We start from the raw sequence: 23,916 nt of genomic DNA, 5'->3' as shown, positions 1-23,916 counted from the left end.
TAAAGGTTTTAATTTCTCCATCACATCTGAATGAGATCCTTGCTGGGTAGAGTAACCTTGGTTGTAGGTTTTTCTCCTTCATGACTTTAAGTATATCCTGCCATTCCTTTCTGGCTTGCAGAGTTTCTGCTGAAAGATCAGCTGTTAACCTTATGGGGATTCCCTTGTGTGTTATTTGTTGTTTTTCCCTTGCTGCTTTTAATATGTTTTCTTTATATTTAATTTTTGATAGTTTGATGAATATGTGTCTTGGCGTGTTTCTCCTTGGGTTTATCCTGTATGGGACTCTCTGTGCTTCCAGGCCTTGATTAACTATTTCCTTTCCCATATTAGGGAATTTTTCAACTATACTCCCTTCAAATATTTTCTCAGTCCCTTTCTTTTTCTCTTCTTCTTCTGGGACCCCTATAATTCGAATGTTGGTGCGTTTAATGTTGTCCCAGAGGTCTCTGAGACTGTCCTCAGTTCTTTTCATTCTTTTTTCTTTATTCTGCTCTGCAGTAGTTATTTCCACTATTTTATCTTCCAGGTCACTTCTCTGTTCTTCTGCCTCAGTTATTCTGCTACTGATCCCGTCTAGAGTATTTTTCATTTCATTTATTGTGTTGTTCATCGTTGCTTGGTTCCTCTTTAGTTCTTCTACATCCTTGTTAAATGTTTCTTGCATTTTGTCTATTCTATTTCCAAGATTTTGGATCATCTTTACTATCATTATTCTGAATTCTTTTTCAGGTAGACTACCTATTTCCTCTTCATTTGTTAGGTCTGGTGTGTTTTGACCCTGCTCCTTCACCTGCTGTGTGTTTTTTTGTCTTCTCATTTTGCTTATCTTACCGTGTTTGGGGTCTCCTTTTCACAGGCTGCAAGTTCGTAGTTCCCGTTGTTTTTGGTATCTGTTCCCAGTGGCTAAGGTTGGTTCAGTGGGTTGTGTAGGCTTCCTGGTGGAGGGGACTAGTGCCTGTGTTCTGGTGGATGAGGTTGGATCTTGTCTTTCTGGTGGGCACGTCCACGTCTGGTGGTGTGTTTTGGGGTGTCTGTGGCCTTATTATGATTTTAGGCAGCCTCTCTGCTAATGGATGGGGCTGTGTTCCTGTCTTGCTAGTTGTTTGGCATAGGGTGTCCAGCACTGTAGCTTGCTGGTCGTTGAGTGAAGCTGGGTCTTGATGTTGAGATGGAGATCTCTGAGAGATTTTCTCCATTTGGTATTACGTGGAGCTGGGAGGTCTCTTGTGGACCAGTGTCCTGAAGTTGGCTCTCCCACCTCAGAGGCACAGCCCTGATGCCTGGCTGGAGCACCAAGAGCCTTTCATCCACACGGCTCAGAATAAAAGGGAGAAAAAAATAGAAAGAAAAAAGAAAGAGGATAAAATAAAATAAAGCTATTATAATAAAAAATAAGAAAAAATTATTAAGAATAAATGTATTCAGAAAAAAAATTTTTGTTAATTTTTTAAAATAGATTTATTAATTTTTTATAGTAAAAAATAAGAAAAAAAATTAAGAAAAAAATTTTTAATTTTTTTAAAATAAAAAATATGAAAAAACTTATTAAAAAATTTTTTTTAATTTCTAAAAATAGAAAATAAGGAAAAAATTATTAAGAAAACATTTATTAGGAAAAAAAAATTTTTTAGGTTAAAAAAAAAAAAAAAAAAACAAACACGGACGGACCTAATCCTAGGACTAATGGTGAAAGCAAAGCTATACAGACAAAATCTCACCCAGAAGCATACACCTATACACTCACAAAAAAAGGAAAAGGGGAAAAATTAATATATCCTGCTGCCAAAGTCCACCTCTTGAATTTGGGATGATTCGTTGTCTATTCAGGTATTCAACAGATGCAGGCACATCAAATTGTTTGTGGAGCTTTAATCCGCTGCTTCTGAGGCTGCTGGGAGAGATTTCCCTTTCTCTTCTTTGTTCGTACAGCTCCCGGGGTTCAGCTTTGGATTTGGACCCGCCTCTGCATGTAGGTCGCCTGAGGGCGTCTGTTCCCCGCCCAGACAGAACGGGGTTAAAGAAGCAGCTGCTTCGGGGGCTCTGGCTCACTCAGGTCGGGGGGAGGGAGCGGTACGGAGGAGGCGGGACGAGCCTGCGGCGGCAGAGGCCAGCGTGACGTTGCAACAGCCTGAGGCACGCCGTGCGTTCTCCCGGCGAAGTTGTCCCTTGATCACAGGACCCTGGCAGTGGCGGGCTGCACCGGCTCCCGGGAGGGGCGGTGTGGAGAGTGACCTGTGCTCGCACACAGGCTTCTTGGTGGCGGCAGCAGCAGCCTTAGCATCTCCTGCCCGTCTCTGGGGTCCGCGCTGATAACCGCAGCTCGCGCCCGCCTCTGGGGTCCGCGCTGATAGCCGCGGCTCGCGCCCGTCTCTCGAGTTCGTTTAGGCGGCGCTCTGAATCCCCTCTCCTTGCGCGCCGCGAAACAAAGCAGCAAGAAAAAGTCTCTTGCCCCTTTGGCAGCTGCAGACTTTTTCCCGGACTCCCGCCCGGCTAGCACCGAAGCCCGAGCCTCAGCTCCCAGCCCCCGCCCGCCCCGGCGGCTGAGCAGACAAGCCTCTCGGGCTGGTGAGTGCTGCTCGGCGCCGATCCTCCGTGCGGGAATCTCTCCGCTTTGCCCTCCGCACCCCTGTGGCTGCGCTCTCCTCCGTGGCTCCGAAGCTTCCCCCCTCTGCCACCCGCAGTCTCTGCCCGCGAAGGGCCTTCCTAGTGTGTGGAAACCTTTCCTGCTTCACCGCTCCCTCCCACTGGTGTAGGTCCCGTCCCTATTCTTTTGTCTCTGTTATTTCTTTTTTCTTTTGCCCTACCCAAGTACGTGGGGAGTTTCTTGCCTTTTGGGAGGTCTGACGTCTTCTGCCAGCGTTCAGTGGGTGTTCTGTAGGAGATGTTCCACATGTAGATGTATTTCTAATGTATCTGTGGGGAGGAAGGTGATCTCCGCATCTTACTCTTCCGCCATCTTGCCCCTCCCTACACCATCTTTTGTTTGAAGTTTTCACATTTTTTTTTGTATTACCTGTAGTCTTAATGAAGGATGAATGGGTCATAATTTTGAGTTCTTGCATATGTAAATATGTATTTCTATCTCCATGTAAAAGTGAATGATGTCAAGAGAATGAAAAGACAATCCAGAGGCTGGGAGACAATTTTTGCAAAAGATACATGTGATAAAGAACTGTTATCTAAAATATACAAGTAACTCTTAAAAATCAACAATAAGAAAACAAACAACCTGATTAAAAAATGGCCCAAAGACCTTAACAGACACCTCACCAAAGAATATATACAGATGGCAAATAAACATATGAAAAGATGCTTCATATCATGTGTCATCAGGGAAATGCAAATTAAATCAACAGTAAAATACCACTACACACCTGTTTGAATGGCCAAAATATAAAACACTGACAACACCAAATGCTGGTGAAATATGGAGCAATAGAAACTCTCATTCATTGCTGGTGGGAATGCGAAGTGATACAGCCACTTTGGAAGACAGTTTGGTGGTTTCCTACAAAGCAAAACATACCTTTACCATACGATCCAGCAATCATGCTACTTGGTATTTACCCAAAGGAGTTGAAAATATGTTCACAAAAAACCTGAACACGAATGTTTATAAGCAGCTTTATTCATAATTACCAAAACTCAGAAGCAAACAAGATATCCTTTAGTAGGTAAATGAATGAACTGTGCTACATGCAGACAATAGAATTGTATTCAGTTCCAAAAAGAAATGAAAGATTAAGCCATGAAAAGACATGAATGAACTTAAATGTAAATCTCTAAGTGAAAGTAGTCAATCTGAGAAGGCTGCGTACTATACGATTCCAACTATAAGACATTGTGGACCACTTTTTTCCAAGTTTGCAGTGATACATAATTGACATGTACTATTTGGTGTTTATTTTTATAACTTTTTCTGCTTATTGTATCCACTGAAAAAGAAAGACAAAATAAACAAAAGGAAGGAACTGGAGAATCAAGATTCAAAATAATCTTGGCAAGTTGGTGTGATGTGTGAAAATCAGTAACAATTAGCAGAACAAAATGCATATACCTTTGTTTAAGCTAAAAAAGAAAAGAATGCAACGGGTGTAGAGTCTTTGTAACCAGATTATAGGAACCAGGTCTTGGGAAATTAGTTGTATAAAAGACTGGTAATGAATAATTTTGGAAATAAGATAGTGGTGATGTTTGCACAACATTGTGAATGTAATTAACGCCACTGAAGTGTACACTTAAAAATGACTAACACAGCAAATTTTGTTACATATTGTATGTTTTACCACAATAAAAAACGCCTACAGTGAAGCCACAGATTTCTCATCTTAAAAGCAAATGAGATCCAGCATAATGGCCTGAACAAATATTCTATCATATATTATTTATTTCAGGATATAACATCACAGTCTAGACTAAGGCACAGATGGTATTGAAAGTTTCAAAACTGATATGATTTTTAAAAGAGTTGGAAAAACCATTTGTGGTTATCCTGGAGGAAATTAAGCTATTCTACAAACAACTGGAGCATTGTCATGTAGAAAGAGAAACAGACATTATCCATTCTGTTCCACAAAAGTATAAGTGAACCTAATTGGCAGAATTCATCTATCCACTCAATCCACAAACCAGGTCTGCCTGATGAAGTCATGGCTCATTTCTTTAAACACTGGTACGCTAATAAAATTTTTAAATCGGCAGATGATGTCTAAATACTACTGGATACCTGAGAGAAGACGATCTAAAAAAAAGGCCCTCTGCTGAATCACTGACATGTAAATTATCTGGTATTGGCCTATATAAGGAAATCCATTAATCATGTGGAGGAATTCTACATTTGAAAGCAAGGGTCTGACCAGAATAGTCTTCCTTAGTGTGAGTGTGGCAGTCCCACCTTCACTTATCTGATCTCCTTTTTGATTTTGATGACAGATAGCAAGAAGTTCTTATAGTCTTTACCCTTTATCTCTGAGTTTCTCTAAAAATTTACAGAGAGCAGCCATAACTTCTTTATTGCTCAAGCTGTAAATCAAGGAGTTCAACATAGGTGCCAGCACTGCATAGACTAGAGCAACCATCTTCTCCTCTTCCACTGAGGAGGCTGACCGTGGCCCCAGGTAGGTGAAGATGGGAGCCCCAAAGTACATGCAAACCACAGTGAGGTGAGAAGCGCATGTCCCAGACACTTTGCCACGTCTCTGAGTAGCACAAATGCACAGAATGGCAACAACTATACGACCACAGGAGAACAGAACCAGGGAACAGGGAAGCATGACCACCAGAAATACTGAGGCAACCACCATGACCTTATTGAAGTAGATGTCCACACAGACTAGCCATAGCACTGCTAGGGTCTCACAGGCAAAGTGATTAATAACACGGTGACACAGGAGAAGCCGAAAGGTGACGATTGTTTCCATCAGTGAATTCATGAAACCAGCCACCAAGCAGCCGGCATTCAGCCCGAGGCACAGCCCTCCGTGCATGATGACTGTGTAGTGCAGCGGGTAGCACACCGTCACGCAGCGGTCATAGGCCACGGCTCCCAGCAGAAAGAACTCAGACCCACCCAATGCCAGGGATGCATAGAGCTGGAGCACACAGCTGTGGAATGGGATGGACTTCTAGACTGAGAGCAGGTGGGCCAGCATTTGTGGGGCAAAACTGTTTGCATAACAAAGGTCCACAAAAGATAAAACACTAAGGAAGAAATACATGCGGGCATGAACCCTGCTGTCCAGTCTTATCAGAAGAAGAATGAGGAAACTTCCCACAACAGTCACCAAGTACATGGCCAAGATCAAGACAAAAAGGGAGACTTGAGTCCCCCAGTCACTGGACAGCCGCAGCAAAATGAACTCACTCACCCATGTCTGCGTTTTATTTCCCTGGCCCATGAGTTTCTCCGGAATGAACTAATGATGTCAAAATAACAAATTAAGGAAACTCAGAATTGGAAGGTGGCTTTTAGACCACAGGGAGAACCTACCCACTTGAACTTAAAGTTCTCCTTGAATGTCTCAGCCAAATCATCATCCAAACTCTGCTTGAACGTATCCGTAGATGAAGAACACAATGGGACCCAGTTTTGCAGCTGGAAATCAAGGAGAAAAAAAGTTACATTCTTGAAATTCAATTTATTGGAAGATAATTTCTTCTCCTAAACATCTGCTCTTAAATGGAGGAAAGAAATTAATGAAGTGGTTAGACAAAATCCTAGTCAATTTAGTAGTTATTATAGGGGATAATTTCTGTCTTTCTGGTGCGACATTTTTCAGCCCACATGACTTTTTCTGAATTCTACATGATGTTGAATACCATTTAACTTTTTTGTTTTGTTTACTATGGATACCTCAGACACAACTCTACTCACCCCTCCTTAATGGACTGTATCCATGAAATCCTGAATGTTTTAAGTGATATTCTCATACTTCTCATTACTAAGTGATTTTGAATTTATTTTCTGTAATTTGTCCTTTTAATTTGAGAGTGGCAGGTGGAAGGCCTCCTCTCCACCTACCTCATACCAGTGGCCCAGGTGGGCAAGATCAACCCAGGATGGCCAACTTCAAGACTCAGGTTGAATGAAGAGAAGGTATACATAGCTGCTAAAGTTTATGTCTTATGTCCCCCAAGGGAAATTTAATAAAGCATTTAATGATGTCAGGTTATTACGTAATAATAATGTTTTCTCAAGGAAGGGACAACTTATTTCCCAATATAACAGGGATCAGTCCTCAGCAGGGAAAGCAGAAGGATAGAAAATCAGGTCTTAATTACAGAACATGACGACAGAGACAGTAGTAGTTTTTTGACCCAAAATCAAAATTTCTTTATGTTTGCTCATTTAAAGAAACAAATAAGTGATCCATAACTAAAATATACAGATGGGAGTTTGAGGTCTCTGAGACAATCCTGTGACAGTACATGAAAGATTCACATGAAGATAATTATTCCAATGGCTTCTATACTATTCATGCTATAATTATAGATGGACAGCAGATTACATTTATTGAAAGTTTCCAGTTTCAGCATAAAAACTTTTAGAATGATTGTTACAGATCACACCACTTATAACACAGATGGTTGGAGGACTTAATATTATAGTTTATTATCATATGGTTAGTTATAAAATATTCAGGATTTAGTATTGTTTTGAATAAGGTCCAAAATGTCAAGGAATTATTAAAAAGAGAGCTTTCAGAAATTGAGTATCACACAGAAATTAGTGGAAATGATCAAACAGTGTCAGAAACCATGTTCAAGGCCTTGCACTGAAAGCTTTCAGTCACTTACACCAAAATTGATTGGAACAAGATACTCAGCTGCAACACTGGCAAAGAAATGCACAATATTTAAAGATATAAGTAATATTCTTCACCACATGAAAAGATAAAGAATTCAAAATCTTGATGACAAATAGGTATAGTTTATAATCAAGAATGATATTTTTTTCTAGAATGTTGAAAATTAACAGCTTGTCAGCCTCACAGCTACAAACCAGTAGCCTAGTCTTAATTATTGTGTATTCTCTTCTTTGTAATTTTATTTTGCATTTTACCTATTTATACATCAATATCTTTTTGTTCTGCTACATTTTACATTGGAATAAAAATTATTGTCATTATACTTGTTGGAAATTTTCCTAGTCATTTCAAGCCATGATAAAAATGTGGACTGGTAATATCTACAGTGCTTTCCTATCCCTATGTAAATGGACTCTGTCATTCCAATGCTTTTTAGAGATTTACCAATAGCTAGAGACCACACTATAAAATACAGCTAAATGCAAGACCCATCCATCCTTCCCCATCCATTCACTTTATTCCCAACATATGGCTGCCTATGCTTGCAGTTTTCAGACTATTTGGACTGAGAGAGCCATCAGGCCCATTGTGACAGGCAAGGGAGTTTTCTGGAAAATTCATTATAAGTACTTTGTCTGGGGATATCAGTTTTGCATCTAAATATCTGAACTATATTTTCTCCACATGGAAGTGTTTGCTCTTCTTTTTACTTTCTCCTTCCCCACCTAATATCATGATAGCTATAGATGGCCATGATGTGTATATATATCATATATTTGTGGTTCCACATATTAGTGAACTCACACAGTTCAAACCCATGTTTCACAGGTCAACTGTATATATGTGTGTGTGTATTTTTTCAAAAATTGCTAACAACATAGATATTGAAGAAATTAATAGTTATTTTGTGTTTAATGCTTTGTGTTATGATTTAATTAAATAAACAACTATGTAAATCACTAATAAAACATACCAAAGTGGATGAATTGTTTCCAAGAAGTATTTCTACTGTGACCTGTTCTTTAACGGAATACCAGTGATTTGTCCTACGTTGTATGTTCAGGCCTGTCTCCCAGGGCTCAAATGTAACTGTGATGCAGGAACTCTTCCAGGTTTATCAGAAGGTATGTATGTGCAGATAGGTAGCATGGATGTGACAGTGATAGTTAATGGTAGATTCATTTACACTGTTTACACTTCTATAACCAGGACTCAAACGAATGTCAATTTTTAAAAGTCAATGTAACAACAAAAAAATAAATGGTGTCTTTTTACCTATCTCCAAAACCATATCCAAAAAAAGGGTGTTTGTGCTTAAAGTCATGTTGCTTTTGCTCAGTAATGAAGTCAAGCAAGTGAATTTCCAAGTGACACATTACTTGCAAGCAGTTTTGTCTTTTTTAAATAAAATACATTTGATATTTTTAAAAAGTGATGTGTAAAGTCAAAGTAAACCTGTTTCTTTGTAAAATTGTTTCAAATAACTTAACAGGTCAATTGCCCTGTGAATCACTGAATGGTAAGGTTCAGTTTTAGAAAATGTTCTCAGTCTTGTCCATTATTTTGGAGACAGATGGCAGGAAGAAAACAAACAAGCTCCTGAAACACTTTTGCCCAGAGTGCAAAAATCCACTGGAGTGGGAAAGATGCTAAGAGAAGAAATAAGAATCATAATTATACTTATTTTTATATTGAGTTGATATAAATACTTTATTTGCTGAACACTTACTATGTACTAGGCATCATACTACTTTATATATCTACTAATATAATATAATATAGTATAATAATATTCACAACAACACTCTGAACTTCGGCTTATTACCTCTATTTTACAGATGGGAAAAAGACTAGACCATGGAGGAGTCAGCAGGTAAACAGGATTATCTGATAACCTGGGGCACATCAATGATCCTGCGCCTATACATAGCAGACCTTGTGTATGGCACAGTGATAGTAATTTTTTAAAGGTTGTGGATTCACCTAACATGAAAATCAGAAGACATATCAAGAGGACTAATTGAGTTCCTACTTTTGATCCCATTTACTTCACAGTCATGGTGGACCAGAGTAGGTACTTCTCACTCACCTATGAAGTTGAAGTCTGGCCTTCAAGCCACATCAGCAACATAAGGAAAAGAAACACAGCCCATCACCCCTATTAGGGACTCTCTTCATGAAGTATGTGATTAACTGGCCTCTTTCATAAATTTGAAAAGGTGATCATGCTTCTACTTTGTGTCTCATATGGTGATGAACACAACATCTTATAATGGATCCATGGCAGGAAGTTCTTTCTTCCTCTTATAAGAGAAAATTAAGGGCTCTAATTATGGAAAATAAGGAAAAAAATAATTTAATAGAAATGGATAAATCAAGTGCTTATTTTTTAAAATTAGCTTTCAAAAGAAGATTTGAACCTAAGGATAGTTTTGTCTACCCAAAAATATCCCTAACAAGTAAGAGATGAGACATGATGAAGGGTCCTGGTCTGAAGGTATGAGTTTTATCTGGTTGGGAAGATTTGTCCCTTCTGAGCTGTCTCCCATGGGGAACTTGGACTCTATTCTCTGTACTGGTGAGTGCTTATAAATAGTGCCAATACATCCCCTACTGTGTAAATAGTTACTATCGCACTAACAGAAAAAGTGGGCTATGCTTCCAGGTCACTTGGCAACCACACCAAAGGCAGAGGAAAACTGTTGAGTGGCCAGGTAGTTAAGCCAAAATCATTACATAGGTGGAGAAGAGAGCCAGGAGTTCTTTCCACTCAGAGGAACGCTTTCCATAGTGTCCTCTTTGTATCCCACACATAAGCACACTCACTCATGCTCAAGCTGTTCACAAACTTCTTTTCAAACCTATTTAGCCGTACACTCACAAACATAATTTGAATAGCCAGAACATATTTTTTAGGATAAATTTCTACTAGAGGACAACTATATCAAGCCACCATACTCTTAGGTTTGAGGAGTATGGCAGGAGAGGCCATGGATTACAGGAACCTGGTTTCACAATTTATGCTGCTAAATAAGTGATGAAGAAAGACTGAAAATGCCTGACTCACCTCTGGAGAATGGAGGAGGCCATCCTGTGCCTTGGAAAGATGGCAGGGCTGGGAAAGTTATGGAATTTGAAGCAAGTACAGTTGGAACAGGTAACTTTCTATAATTTAGTGATAAAATCTCAAGGGACCAATTATTTTTTGTTTATTAGATTTCTTTTATTTTCCATTTCCCTCTGTCTGGTCACTTCTGCATCTAACACCCTAACCTACATTTCAACTTTGCAAATGAACATTTTGTTTCCTTGTCCCCGGAGCCTGGGAAGGAGCTTGCCAAACTTTAATTTCTCAAGGGAAGTGTGTCTGAGTCTTCAGTGATAACACTTTTGGATGGTGGGAATTTTTATCCCACTTTAAGACCGTGAAGATTAAATCGAAACTTTCTCATTCCAACTCATCCATCTCCACGTTCCTTTGAGTGATAGCTCCTGGGCCAGGCAACTCACGGGACCACTGACATGCTCTATGGTACATCATCTAATCTGAGGTTGGACAGGGAGAGTTTTTTATGCCAATCCCTACACAGATGTTGCTTATTATTGGGCTGCTCTCAGGTTTGTAATTCTACCATCACATCCTGTAACCTTAGCAATTTCACCTTTCCCTTCACTTTAAGGAAGATGATCTTTCATATCCTGGTTTGTACTTAGGGATTTTTAGTGTTGGGAATCTTTAATAAAAGTACAACCTCCTCTGTGAAAAACCTCTAGTGAGGTTGTTAAGCATTGTGCAGTGACACCTCTAGTCCCCATTTCCCTTTCCCAAGAGTGGGAAGGGAGATTTCCACTGTACGCCTTGTCTATGTCAGAGTGACCAGTCTGTTCTCATCCTCTGCTCAACTGCCTGGCATTGCCCCAGAGAAGGGCTTATTCTGGGAGCTGGTGACAAAAGCATCTTCTGGTGACCTGAAACCATAAGACTCTAGGAGAAAACATAGGCAGTTTACTCTTTGACATCAGTCTCAGCAATATTTTGTGTGTGTGTGTGTCTGTCTCCTCAGGCAAGGGAAATAAAAGCAAAAATAAACAAATGGGACTACATCAAACTAAAAAGCTTTTTCATAATGAAGGAAATCATAAAATGAAAAGACAACCTACTGAACAAAGGAAAATATTTGCAAATGATATACTGGATAAGGGATTAATATCCAAAATATTTAAAGAAATCACACAACTTAATATCAAAAAAAAAAAACAACCCAAAGAGGTCTATTAAAAAATGGTCACAGGACCTGAATAGACATTTTTCCAAAGAAGACATACAGATGGCCGACAGACACATGAAAAGATGCTCAACATCACTAACCATCAGAGAAATGCGAATCAAAACCACAGTATCACCTCACATCTGTCAGAATGGCTATCATCAAATAGACAACAAATAACAATTCTTGGCGAGGATGGGGAGAATGGGGAACCCTCTAGGCAGTTCCTGTTGGTGGGAATGTAAATTGGTGCAGCCCTATGGAGAAGTGTGGAGGTTCCTCAAAAAATTAAAAACAGTACTATGCAGTCCAGTAATTCCACTTCTGGGTGTTTTCTGAAGAAAACAAAAACATTAATTCGAAAAGATATATGTACTCCTATGTTCATTGCAGCATTATTTACAGTAGCCAAGATATAGACGCAACCTAAGTGTCTACAGATAGATGAATGAATAATGAAGAGGTGGTATATAGCTATATACACAATGGAATATTACTCAACCATAGAAAAGAATGAAATTTTGTCATTTGTGACAACATAGATGGACCTAGAGGATATTATGCTAAGTGAAATAAGTCAAACAGAGAAAGAGAAATACTGAATGATTTTACTTATATGTGGAATCTAAAAAACAAAACAAACCAACAAAACAAAACAGAAGCAGACTTACAGATAAAGAAAACAAACTGGTCATTGGAAGAGGGGTGGGAGGTTGGGGAAAATAGGCAAGAGAGATTAAGAGGTACAAACTTCCAGTTACAAAATAAATAAATCACGGAATGTGATGAACAGTACTGGGAACATAGTAATTTGTAATAGATTTATCTGGTGACAGATGGTTATTAGACTTATCATGGTGATCAATTTGTAATGTACATAAATGTTAAACTACTATGTTTTATACTTGAAACTGATATACTATTGTATGTCAACTATACTTCAATTTTTAGAAGTAGAGTAACAGGATTACATGGTGCAAGAACAAACGAACAAGCAGAAAAGAATAGAATTTAAGGACAGACCCACATATAGGTAAACTTAATGTACATGAAAGTTATTAAAATGACTGAATAAAGAATAGACTGTTTAATAAATGGACCACACATGGAAAAAAACACTAGATCCATGTTTAACAACATATGTAGAAGTAGATGTCTAAAGAAATACTAAAATACTAAAGATAAACTAAAGAAATACTGTGAAAGGTAAAAGTATAAAACTTAATTAAATAAAACAATATTTTATGACCTAGATACAGGGATTTTTATTTAGAAAAACAAAACTTCATAAGCATAAATCATTGGACAAAAATGTGATAAATTGGATTACATCAAAATGAAGGTTCTTCATTCAGCAAAGGACTCTATGAATAAAATTGACAGAGAGGTGATGGATCAGAGGTATGTATTTTCAATGGTTATAACCAAAAAGGATTCATATTTATAATATATACACCAACAAGGAAATGGTAGAAAACTCAAAGGAAAAATGAGCAAAGAAAATGAACACAGAGTGTCCAGCAATAGAAACCCAAAAGGCTGACAATATGGTTCACTCAGAAAATATTTATTTGGTGCTAACTATAAGACAGACAATATCCTATATTCTTGGTATATATATATATTTACCTGAACCAAAGAGCCCTGCTCTCAAGGGGCTTATATTATATTCTGGGGGCAGTGGAGGGATGAGAGACAGACATTAAACAATGAGTTAATTGCAAATATGTTAGAAAAGATAAGTTCTTTGGAAAAAATAAATAACAAGGTAAGAGGGAACAGGAGTAGGGGGCAAGGAGAAAGTCCGCAGCATCAAATAGGGCAGTGATGATAATTAAATGAAGAATTGGAGGAGATGAGGAAGTGGCTACCTGAGAAAGAAGCATTCCAGGTAGAGAGGCATAGTTAGGAGAAAAGCCTGTGTTCATTGTAAATACTTTGGATTCAATTCTGAATAATTGCATGGTTGAAAAGAGGAAGGACATGATTCGAGTTCTGTTTTAAAGGGATCACTCTGAGTGCTGGGATATAAGAATAGAAGCAGGGAAATTTGATGCAGGCAATTGCAGTAACCCAAGTGGGAAGTCAGGGTGGCTCACATTGGGGTGTAAGAGTGGAGATGTTGAGAAGTGATCATACTATGTATATATTTTGAAAATAGAGACAACAGGCTACTCCTGCCAATTTATGAGAAAAAGACTGGGAAATTGCCTAATCACTGTAACGATGGAGTTACCACGAATTGAAGCGGGGAAGGCATGGATAGAGTGGTGTTGGGTGAAGGTAGACAAATCAGAAGTTCAGCATATGAAGACATGTTCATATTGATTACTTATCAGAGTAACGCAAAATAAGACAATTTTACATCTTTTAGGCTAGGAAAAATTCAAAACATGCAGGCTGTGGATAGATAAGACCCATCAGGCACTGACGTACGAGTGGAGACTTATAAAGCCATTCTGGAGAGCATTATCCATTACCTAGCAATTTGGCTCCTGTGTATATTCCTTAAATAAATTCTCACAGGTCCTTAAGTACACATGTATTATGATGTTCATCATCGGGCTATATGTGGTGGTAGGGAGCTGGGTACCATAACAAAGAGTGATAGCTAAAATATGATGAACACCACGGATTACTCTGAACAGTTAAAAGTAATAGACTAGCAATATGTATCAATCTTAAAAATACAGTCTTGAGTAAAAAAACAAAACTAAGACACAGTATGAGTAGTTAATATATATTCTAAATACATAAATGCACTCTCAAACATCATTATATGCATTAAACATATCCGAATAGTTGAGGAATAAAGAATGGGATAAAACAGAATTAATTAATTTTAATTAATAAAAGAAGGCTTGTATGGGTGATATTTCATCTACTGAAGAGTATTATGAACCAATTAACTCTGAGCCTGAGATTTTTTAAAGCCTATTTACTATTATACTAAATTCCAACATGCATTATCTTTATATATTTCGTAAGAGGCAACCTCTAGAATAGTGAAGAAAGTTTCAATTAATAAATCAATCAGCAGGAATTTATTAGCATTGTTAAGGCACTGGGAACACAAATAAGATAAAATGCATAGTCCTTGCTCTCAAGAAGCTTATAGTCTAACTGATGAATATAATACTTTGCCCTTTCCAAGGTAGAAACTTGAATTTTCTCCTTTTAAAAGTGGGAGATCAAAACATCTCTACTCTTGAGATTTTACTCAGAAATTTGAGCCCAGTTAATCATGATGTTAATTGATAGGATTCAGAATTTCCAGTGAAAGGAAGTATTTATTACTAAATTTATTAGTGCTTATTAGTAAATTATTAAGACATTGGATAAGTCTCAGATTTCACATACAAAAAATGTACAGGTCTACAATTATTTTTTCCATGAATGTCTATGACTTGTAAAAAAAATAAAGTTTCCTTTTATAGAGATTTAGCAATTTTCTTCCAACCCTTGTTAGACAAGCAGCGTGCCATGAGAGCAGTAAGAGAGAGGAAGAAGGAGTCAAAATGCAGATGAAGAAGCAGGCAGCAGCTGGACCAAGTTAGGTCCTGTACTTGTGGAGTCTGGATTTTATACTAAGCAGGAAAAGGATGTGACTTGATTTATTTTCTAAGATAAAGGAGCCTTCTACAGGTCAAATGGCCCAGGTCACTCAAATAAATTGTAGGGAAAAGAAAGAGTTGGAGGGGACCTATAGATTAATGAGATTTCAAAGCATATCAAATTGAAAAAAATGGGCAAAACTAAACTACAGTGACAGTGACTAGGGATGTTTGCTTGAATAATAAAGCCATAAAGAAATGCAAGACAGTGATTACTACAGAGGTCACGAGAGCAGTTACTTTTGGGAAAAAGGAGCTGTGATTATGATGAGGCATATGGAGGGACTGCTACAGTAGCTGGCAGAATTATTATTATTATTATTTTTTTTACTTGAGTGGTGGTTACAAGAGGGTTTGTCTTACAATAATTCCCTAAGCGACACATTTATTTAGTGTGGTGTTCTGCCTGTGTTTCACCTTACAAAATAAAGTCAAAAAACAAATAATAATTTTAAAAATTAAAGCTGTTGTGTGCAGAATAGAATGTAGAAAGCAGAGGTGGAAACAGAGACCAGTTGATCACATATTTTGTTGACAAGCTAATGAAATCTATTGCTGGGTAGGGTGTAAAATAAAGGAATCAAGAATTACTCTGATGTATGATGGTTCCTTTTACTAATACAGTGAAGGTGTATTGGGGCAAGAGGAAAGGAATAGCTTGGGATAGAGGAAGCAAGAACAACAGCTCTATTTTAGCTATGTTAACAATGAGATTCATATCATGTAAGTGAAAGGAGTTAAGCAAGCATTGATACATGTGTTTGGAGATCATAAGAAAGGTCTTGTCTGGCCTAGAGCTAAAAAATACATAGATACATAGATAGATGGATAGATAGAGATAGAAAAGTCGGATGGATGAATGGATGGCTGGATAATGAATGGGTGGATAGATGGATGGATGGAGAGATAATAAATTGGATGGACAGATGCCATGGTTCTGGGTAAGGTGACTACCTGGAGCAGACATGGAACAGTGACCTACTAGAGCCACAGCAAAAGGAAAAAATTCATTTTGAGTAACTCTATATAGAGAGAAGGTTGCATAATGTGTAGTGCTATAATTGTGTCCTACAAGCTATTTTTAAAAAATAGTTGAATATCTACTCTATGCCACCACTCTACTAGGTATTTTACATAGATAATTTATAATCTTCAAAATAATCACACACACTGGATATTATTACTTCTTTTTATAGTTGAGGAAACTAGAGGTCAGAGATGTTAAGTACCTTTTTCAAAGCTACATTGCTGGTGATGGGTGGGGTCATGATTCAAAGGGTGGCTCTTCTCACCCTGAAAAGTTTTACTGTTTGTATTTCATTTTCTGAGGGAATAGGCAGGAAGTATATGAAAGTACAAGGGGGAATATGAAGTCTAGGAGGAGAGCTTATCCAGCAGACTGCAGCTTAATAATTAAAGGCTTTTTTTCTTTTTTTACTGTATGTGTAACAGGGCAGTGATACATAGTCAAAATGTGGATGAATGTGGAAAGTCAGTCTAGAAAAACTTGTTCACCATGATCTACCTTATGAGAAAATCTGAGAAGAAAGGGCATGTCCATCATTTTCTCTTTGTTTAGAATGTCGTTCTATGGGCTGTTGGAGGGAAGGAGAAATTCTTTGAATCTTCACCCTTTGTCACTACGTTTCCCCAACACTCTTCTAAAGGCGCTCATCACTTCCTTGTTCCTCAGGCTGTAGATTAAGGGATTCAGCATGGGGGCCACCACAGCATAGAACAGGGCGACCATCTTCTCCTGTTCTGCTGAGGAGCCAGCCATGGGTCTCATGTATGTGAAGATGGCTGTTCCAAAGCACATGGAAACCACAATGAGGTGAGAGGCGCACGTCCCAAACGCTTTGTGGCGTCCCTGGGCAGAATGAATACGCAGAACGGCAGCAACTATACGACCATAGGAGAACAGAACAAGAAAACAGGGAAGCATGATCACCAGAAATCCTGAGATGGCCACCATGACCTTGTTGAAGGAGATGTCCACACAGGTCAGCGTCAGCACAGCCAACATCTCACAGGCAAAGTGATTAACAACCTTACGGCACAGAGGCAGCTGAAAGATGATGACTGTCTGCATCAGTGAATTCACGAAACCAGCCACCAAGCAGCCGGCAGCCAGCCCCAGGCACAGCCCTCCGTGCATGATGACTGCATAGTGCAGTGGATGGCACACTGCCACATAGCGGTCATAAGCCATGGCTCCCAGCAGGAAGAACTCTGTGCTGCCCATTGCCAAGGAGATAAACAGCTGGAGCACACAGCTGTAGAATGGGATGGACTTCTGGGCTGACAGGAAGTGAATGAGCATCTGGGGGACAGTGCTGTTGGTATAACAGATGTCCACAAGTGACAGGATACTGAGGAAAAAGTACATGCGTGTGTTTAGCCTGCTGTCCAGTCTGATAAGGAGGATGATGAGGAAGTTCCCCAGCACAGTCATCAGGTACATGGCCAGGAAAAGGACAAAGAGGGAGACCTGAGTCTCCCAGCAGCTGGACAGTCCCAGCAGAATGAACTCACTCATCCATGTCTGGTTTTCCCTGCCCATGAGCCATGAGCTTCTGAAGACCAAACCCAAGTTATAAACCAAGAAAACTAGATACGTAAGGTGCCAGAGGACCTTATAAGGTCACTTAGATCAAATAGCCATCTAATATTAAGTGGTGTGGTTTTTCAGATTGTACGTCTCCTTCTGGGAAACAACAGAACCCGCTGATGTGGCTCAGATCCAACGAGAAAACTCTTCTCCTTCTTAAGCAGGAAAGTTTTCATTAAAATGCTTATTTGAGTTAAAAAGATTAACTGTAAAACGTGATTTTTTTTCTTTAAAGCCAACTCCTAACCATGGAGTTTGTTTACTTCTCTGTTAGACACCGGTTTTTCCCTCCTTACTATCTCAAAATCCATACTGAATGGAACCTAATAGGTACGAACAGGTTTTTTTTTTTTAATTTACTTTTTTTACTTCTGGATTCTTTGACTATGAAAATGAGATACTAAATTTCCACCCTTTTAAAGTCACAAATTTGGGGTTGTAAGTTAAAAGGTAGCAAATATAAAATAGTTTTTAGTAGCTAAAAATTATCAAAAATTACATTTCAGAGTCAGTGAGATAAAAAATGAAGACCTGGGTGATGAGGCTCATTTTTGAAAAATCTTCACCTGTTTGTCTTTTACCTGGCTGAGAGAATAAGAGGAAAGAATCTGCAATATTGCATTTCTCCTCCCTTGAAAGAGCAGCAGATCATGGGGTCGACAGCAGAGTATGACTGTCAAGAAACAAATCAAAGATGTATTAACTATCTTCCTTAGTAAATGATAAGAGCTCGAATAGTTGCCACACGTGCTAGCCTATTAACTAAAAGATAAGGGAAAACTGGTTGCACATTCCCTCTGATTCTATTTGCATGTATTCTGGATAGGGATTATTGTGATTTGGAGACTATATAATGTGATGGAAAAAATTAATTAGAATTAACTCAGTGAAATGACTGTTGATGATCTTTCCTTCAACCGTCCTTACTTTTATCTTTATCTGAAATATTTGACTATCCCCTGCCCCTTAGAAAACTCTGCCTTTTCTCATCCTTGTGCTATGCTCCCTCTACTGTGACTCACATGACCAGAAGGTAATACTCTAGTCTGCTCAATACCATCCGCAAACTTTCTAATCCTGCTGATATATTAGTATTTCCGAAAGCTCAAGGGCTCTAGTATTCTCTCTAGAACTCTTAGTAATCTTATTTGTACATTACTTGTCAAATCACAAGTGATTTCCAAAAACCTCACGGACTGAACAAAGCCCACTCTAGATTTCCCACATACCCTGCCCCTCTAATTACTCTGTCCTTTAGGTACAGAAAGTGAAACGCATGCACTGCTGTGACAAGGAGATATTATCTGTTTGCTGTCTGTGATCAGATAGTGCCATTGAATATATGATGAGAATCATACTTTGTGTTGAGGGTATTCATGACAGTAAGGGCAGCTAACTGCAGATAAATAGGGTGCCAAAGGTGATTGGATTATCCAGCAGAGAAGGGTCTATTGGCATTTGCATTTGATAATCTTTTATCTAGAAATGAATTAAGCTTGATAAACCATTCCCACTCCAAGAGATAATTTATGTAAATTACAAGAGGAGGCAATAAAAGTACAAAATGTTCTTTAATTCTTTAGAATTCACTCTAGAGCTTCAGATCAGCAAGCCACTTTGTAATATTTCTATCAAAGAAAGAGGAAACCTACCTTTTTATCCCCAATGAAAAGGGAAAAGTTGGAATATAAAATTATCACTGGTGAAGAACTCAGGTACAAAAATGAGATAAGTGACTTCAAAGGGGAAAATCAGTGCCTGAGACCTGTCAGTGGAACCTGACAATGTACAGATGGTATTTTAATAGATAATATTCCTAGGAAGGTGCATGAGGCAGTCTCTGATTCTGCTATAATACATGAAGCAATTCATGTAACGTGAGTTCACCAGGAGAGGGCTAAAAGGAAAAAAAAAAATACAGTGCAGGAGGTAGCTGATGATTATTTAAGGTATTCTCAGGTACCAAATAAGGAGACTTGACTGAAAAATCTGATGATAATATCTTGTGGTTTTGAGTTTTCACTTCTTAAAAACTAGTAATAGTTAAGGGCTCGACAAAGAAAATGTAGTAATCCCTGGTCTTGGATCAGTAATTCCACTTAAAGGCTCAGCAAGGTATTGTTTACAGATAGAAACACTCATGGTTCACATGACACGTTTCTGTATCATCTTCATGTTTTTTAAAGTGCCTCTCCCTGGGAGTGAATGAACGACCTGCTTGGCCAATGAACTTGCATTTCCCAGTTCAACTGTCACTACCTACAGCTGCTCCTCAGTATCCCTGGGATTGGTTTCAGGACTCCAGTGGATACCAAAATCCACAGATGCCCAAGTCCCTTATATAAAATGGCCTAGTATTTGCATATAACCTACACACATCCTCCTGTACACTTTAAATCATCTCTAGATTACTCATAATACCTAATACAAAGTAAATGATAAGTAAATAGTTTCTAGCATGAAGCAAATTCAAGTTTTGCTTTTGCAAACTTTCTGGAAAATTTTTTAATATTTTCAATCCATGGTCGGTGAATCCACGGATGTAGAACCTGTGGATTTGGAGGTCCAACTGTAGCTTCTTCATCTGTCTAAAGGAAGCATAAATTCAAGTCTGTCCCAATTCGTTGGAGTGGGGGAAGTAGGGAGGATAATAGAAAAAGGATATGACATCAATAGGAAAAAGAATAATTTTTTAACCAAAAGTAAAATGTTTAAAACACTTTTGAAAATATGGTGTGTAAATAAAAGTTAAAAACAGATTTTCAAAAATAAGGCGGAGGTGTTGTAAGTGACAATAATAGTAAGATAAACAGCATTCCTGAACCACCTCTCCTTCCAAGAACTGTGATTCAAGCTTCCTAAAGTTCTACATCAGAAGTGTTCTCAAAAAAAGCCACCTGGAAAGCTTGAGATTTCCCAACAATGTTAACTGGCTAAGTTGCTATCACCACCCCATTCCCACTTCCTAATGCATACCTACACTACTTGGAGCAACAGAAAGTTTAGAGCCAGTCATCTAGACTAAGTTACCTTCTGACCATCACTGTTTAAGAATGAGCTGGTTAACACAAACCTGTTCTCAGGTCCAGATTTCCAGCAGTGGACAAGTGCTGGAGGTGGGGGGGGGGGGGAGTGCAATGTGACACAGGGAACACGACCTGTAGTAAATAAGTTCAATGTTTCCTATGAATGCAGTAAAAGCCCTAGGCTAGGTGCTTCATTTCTCAGAGGTATTCAAGAGAAATTTCTTCCCAGTTTGGCTACCCAAACGTATTTTCTTAAAACCAACTGCAAAAATAGGACCTTAATCTCTGTAGTAACCAAACTCAACCCAATTTTCACATGAGCCCAGAAAGAAGCTGTGTGTTAAGGAAATCCTTGCTTCTTGACTCATAATCCTAAGAACCCAATGGAGAGCCTCTGAGCGTGACTGCCTTACCTCCAGGAAAAGAGGTCAGCATTGCCCCAGGAACAGCAGGGCTGGGCAAGAAGTGGGATTTTATTTTCCCTCAGAGATAAAATCTCTACAGGCCAATTATGCTGTGCTTGATAGGTTTCTATTGTTTTTTCTCCTTCTCTGTATGGTGACTCTCTCACCTTAAACTCTCATCTGCTTTTAAAAGAATTTGTAAGTGAGAATTCAGTTTTTCCTGAGCCAGAAACATGAGAAAAGAGAATCTGAATCCCCAGTTCCCCTGGAGACATTCTCCTGTCTTTGTTGAAATTTCACTTTGAGGTAGTTAAAACTTGCCCATGACTTTCTGTCCATGTACTCACGATTGAGACTATCTGAGCCAAAGTGCCCAATTATTTATGGACCGTCAAGGGGATCTTTGGGCAATATCTCCTGTAACAAAGTTCTGAAATTGTACATAAGCTATGATTATATATTATCTACACAACTTATGTAACTATTTCATGGGACATATCTCCATTTTGTCTCTATTGGAAGGTTCCTTTTAACTGTGCATTGTCATTATGTATTTTTATATCTAGATGTTTGCCCTCATTTTCTAAAAATACTACAAAAATTTACTACCCACTTAAAGGCATCTCAAATCTGATATCCATCCCACTGATAGACATTTAGGTTGTTTCTAATTTGTGGCTATTAAAAACAACACTGCTATGAACATTCACATAAACACACTCACAAACACACACACACACACACACACACACTCACTCATCTTTTGTCCCAGACATGTACTGTACTCATTTCTGTTGCCTAGTAGTGGAATTGCTATATCACAGATTATGTGTGTGTCCAACTTTAGCTAATATCATCAGTTCTGTCAAAACAGATGTTTCAATTATATTCCCACCAACTCTGTATGAGTATTCCTTTGCTCTAACCATTCTTTGTCCTTGGATTGTAAGTCTTTTTCATTTTTCTGATGTGTACATAGTAGTATCTCACTGTGATTATATTTTACATTTCTATGATGACTAATGAGGCTCTACATATTTTTAAGTATTTATTGACTATTTGGATATTCCATTTTCTGAGGTGTATGTTCAATTTCTTGCCCATTTTCCTATTGGGTTATTTCTCTTTTTCTTATTGAGTTTAGCTCTTTATATATTTTGAATATGAGTCACTTGTCATTTATATGTATCACAAATATTTTCTTCCACCTATTCATTCTCTTAATGGTGTCTCTGATGAGGAGATGTTCTTAATTTTAATGTAGTTCTATTCATCAATTGTTCTTCATACGGTTACTGCATTTTGAGTCTTGAGTGAGAAATCTTTGTCTCTCCCAAATCATGAAGTTATTCTTCAATGCCATCTTCTGGGAGTTTTAATGTTTTACTTTTCACATCTAGATCAACAATGTATCTGGAAATTTTTTCTGTGCATGATATGACATAGGAACCTAGATTCATTTATTTCTATGTGAATATCCACTTTTATTGAGAGACAATTCTTTCCTCACTATTCTCCTGTGTTGCCACAAATCAAATTTTAATTTATATGTGTAGGGTTTTCCCTAGACTATTTTTTATGATCCATTGGTCTACTTATCTATTATTATACCAGTACTGCATTGTCTTAATTACTGTAGCTTTATAATAAACCTTGTTTATAGTAGTATAAATCCTCCAACTTGATTCTACATTTTCAAATTGTTTTGGCTCTTCGTGGCTATTTGAATTTTCAATCTGACTCTAGAATTAGCTTAAAGATTTCCAGGAAAAAAAAAAAAAAAAACTTTGTGAAATTTTAATTGGGATTTTTACCTAAAAATCAATTTGGGGAGAAGTGACATTTCTATGCTATTCAGTATTCCAATCCATAAAAAAAAAATATTCTCCCATTTATTTAATATCTTTCCTTTTTTCTATGTATATTTTTTCTGTGTGTTGTATATGTCTTATTAGATTTGTTCCCAGGTATGATGGTTTGAAATGCTGTTTTAAATAGTAACTTTTAAATTATATTAAAATGTAACTGGCTTTTATATATTAAATATGTATATATGAAATTACTTTTGTGGATGAGTGGTGTTATTTCTTCCTTATATACTTGGTAGAATTCACTGGTGAAGCCACTTGGCCTGAAATGCTCTTTGTTAAAAAATTCTTAAATATGCATTCAAATTTCTTAGTATATAGGACTATTCTATTTCTTAATGTGTCCATTTTGGTCAGGTTTATCTTTCCTGGGAATTTCTCTCTTTCATCTAACTTTTCAAATTTATTAGCCCAAATTTGTTAATATCTTCATATATATTTTAATGTATATAGAATCTGTGATAATGTCTCTTTTCTTTCCTAATATTGTCTATTTCTTCCATTTCTCTTTGTCTTCTTTTATTAGTCTTGGAAATGGATAATGGTTTACTATACACTATTTTTAATATCACTTGATGCAAGGAGAACAAAGATGGGGTAGTCCCACCCCTTAGAAAATACCATTTAATAGGTAATAGGGAGAAGACAAATATTTCCTCTTTCAAGCAGTTAAATCTGGAAACTATAAAAGAAATCAAACATCATAAAAAATTTCCTAAGATACAGGTGAAGAGAACAGAAGTATCCACCACCCAGAAACATAAAACTCAGTGTCTGTAATCCAGTAAAAAATTTTTCCAAGCATACAAAGAGGC

At 37.8% G+C, this 23,916-nt stretch overlaps 4 protein-coding genes across 5 annotated transcripts in view; all 4 read right to left on the bottom strand.

The window, feature by feature from the left end:
• LOC137768225 (olfactory receptor 2A2-like) overlaps positions 1-6,021 on the bottom strand; it is a 134,710-nt gene extending 128,689 nt beyond the window's left edge. Inside the window, 1 exon segment of the mRNA XM_068549610.1 lies at positions 5,993-6,021. The gene's annotated coding sequence lies outside the window, so the exon portion shown is untranslated.
• ARHGEF5 (Rho guanine nucleotide exchange factor 5) overlaps positions 1-6,080 on the bottom strand; it is a 224,777-nt gene extending 218,697 nt beyond the window's left edge. The window contains exon 1 of one of the 2 annotated variants that reach the window (XM_068549606.1): positions 5,997-6,080. The gene's annotated coding sequence lies outside the window, so the exon portion shown is untranslated. Of the gene's footprint in view, positions 1-3,377; positions 3,476-5,996 lie in introns of those variants that run through there. The other variant, XM_068549607.1, reaches the window with a different exon arrangement.
• On the bottom strand, positions 4,959-5,900 carry LOC137768658 (olfactory receptor-like protein OLF3). The gene is given in 1 exon segment (XM_068550210.1): positions 4,959-5,900. A coding segment is annotated over 1 exon segment (942 nt).
• Positions 6,081-16,819: 10,739 nt separating the features above from the next.
• On the bottom strand, positions 16,820-17,755 carry LOC137768603 (olfactory receptor-like protein OLF3). Its single transcript, XM_068550145.1, has one exon. The coding sequence runs from the start codon at positions 17,753-17,755 to the stop codon at positions 16,820-16,822; it is 936 nt and encodes a 311-aa protein (XP_068406246.1).
• Between the last annotated feature and the right edge of the window lie 6,161 nt (positions 17,756-23,916).

Source organism: Eschrichtius robustus, chromosome 8 (genome assembly GCF_028021215.1).
Source record: "Eschrichtius robustus isolate mEscRob2 chromosome 8, mEscRob2.pri, whole genome shotgun sequence".
NCBI classification, from domain to species: Eukaryota; Metazoa; Chordata; class Mammalia; order Artiodactyla; family Eschrichtiidae; genus Eschrichtius; species Eschrichtius robustus.
The sequence above is the reverse complement of the archived record's forward strand: the minus strand, read 5'-3'. Positions and strand labels throughout refer to the sequence as shown.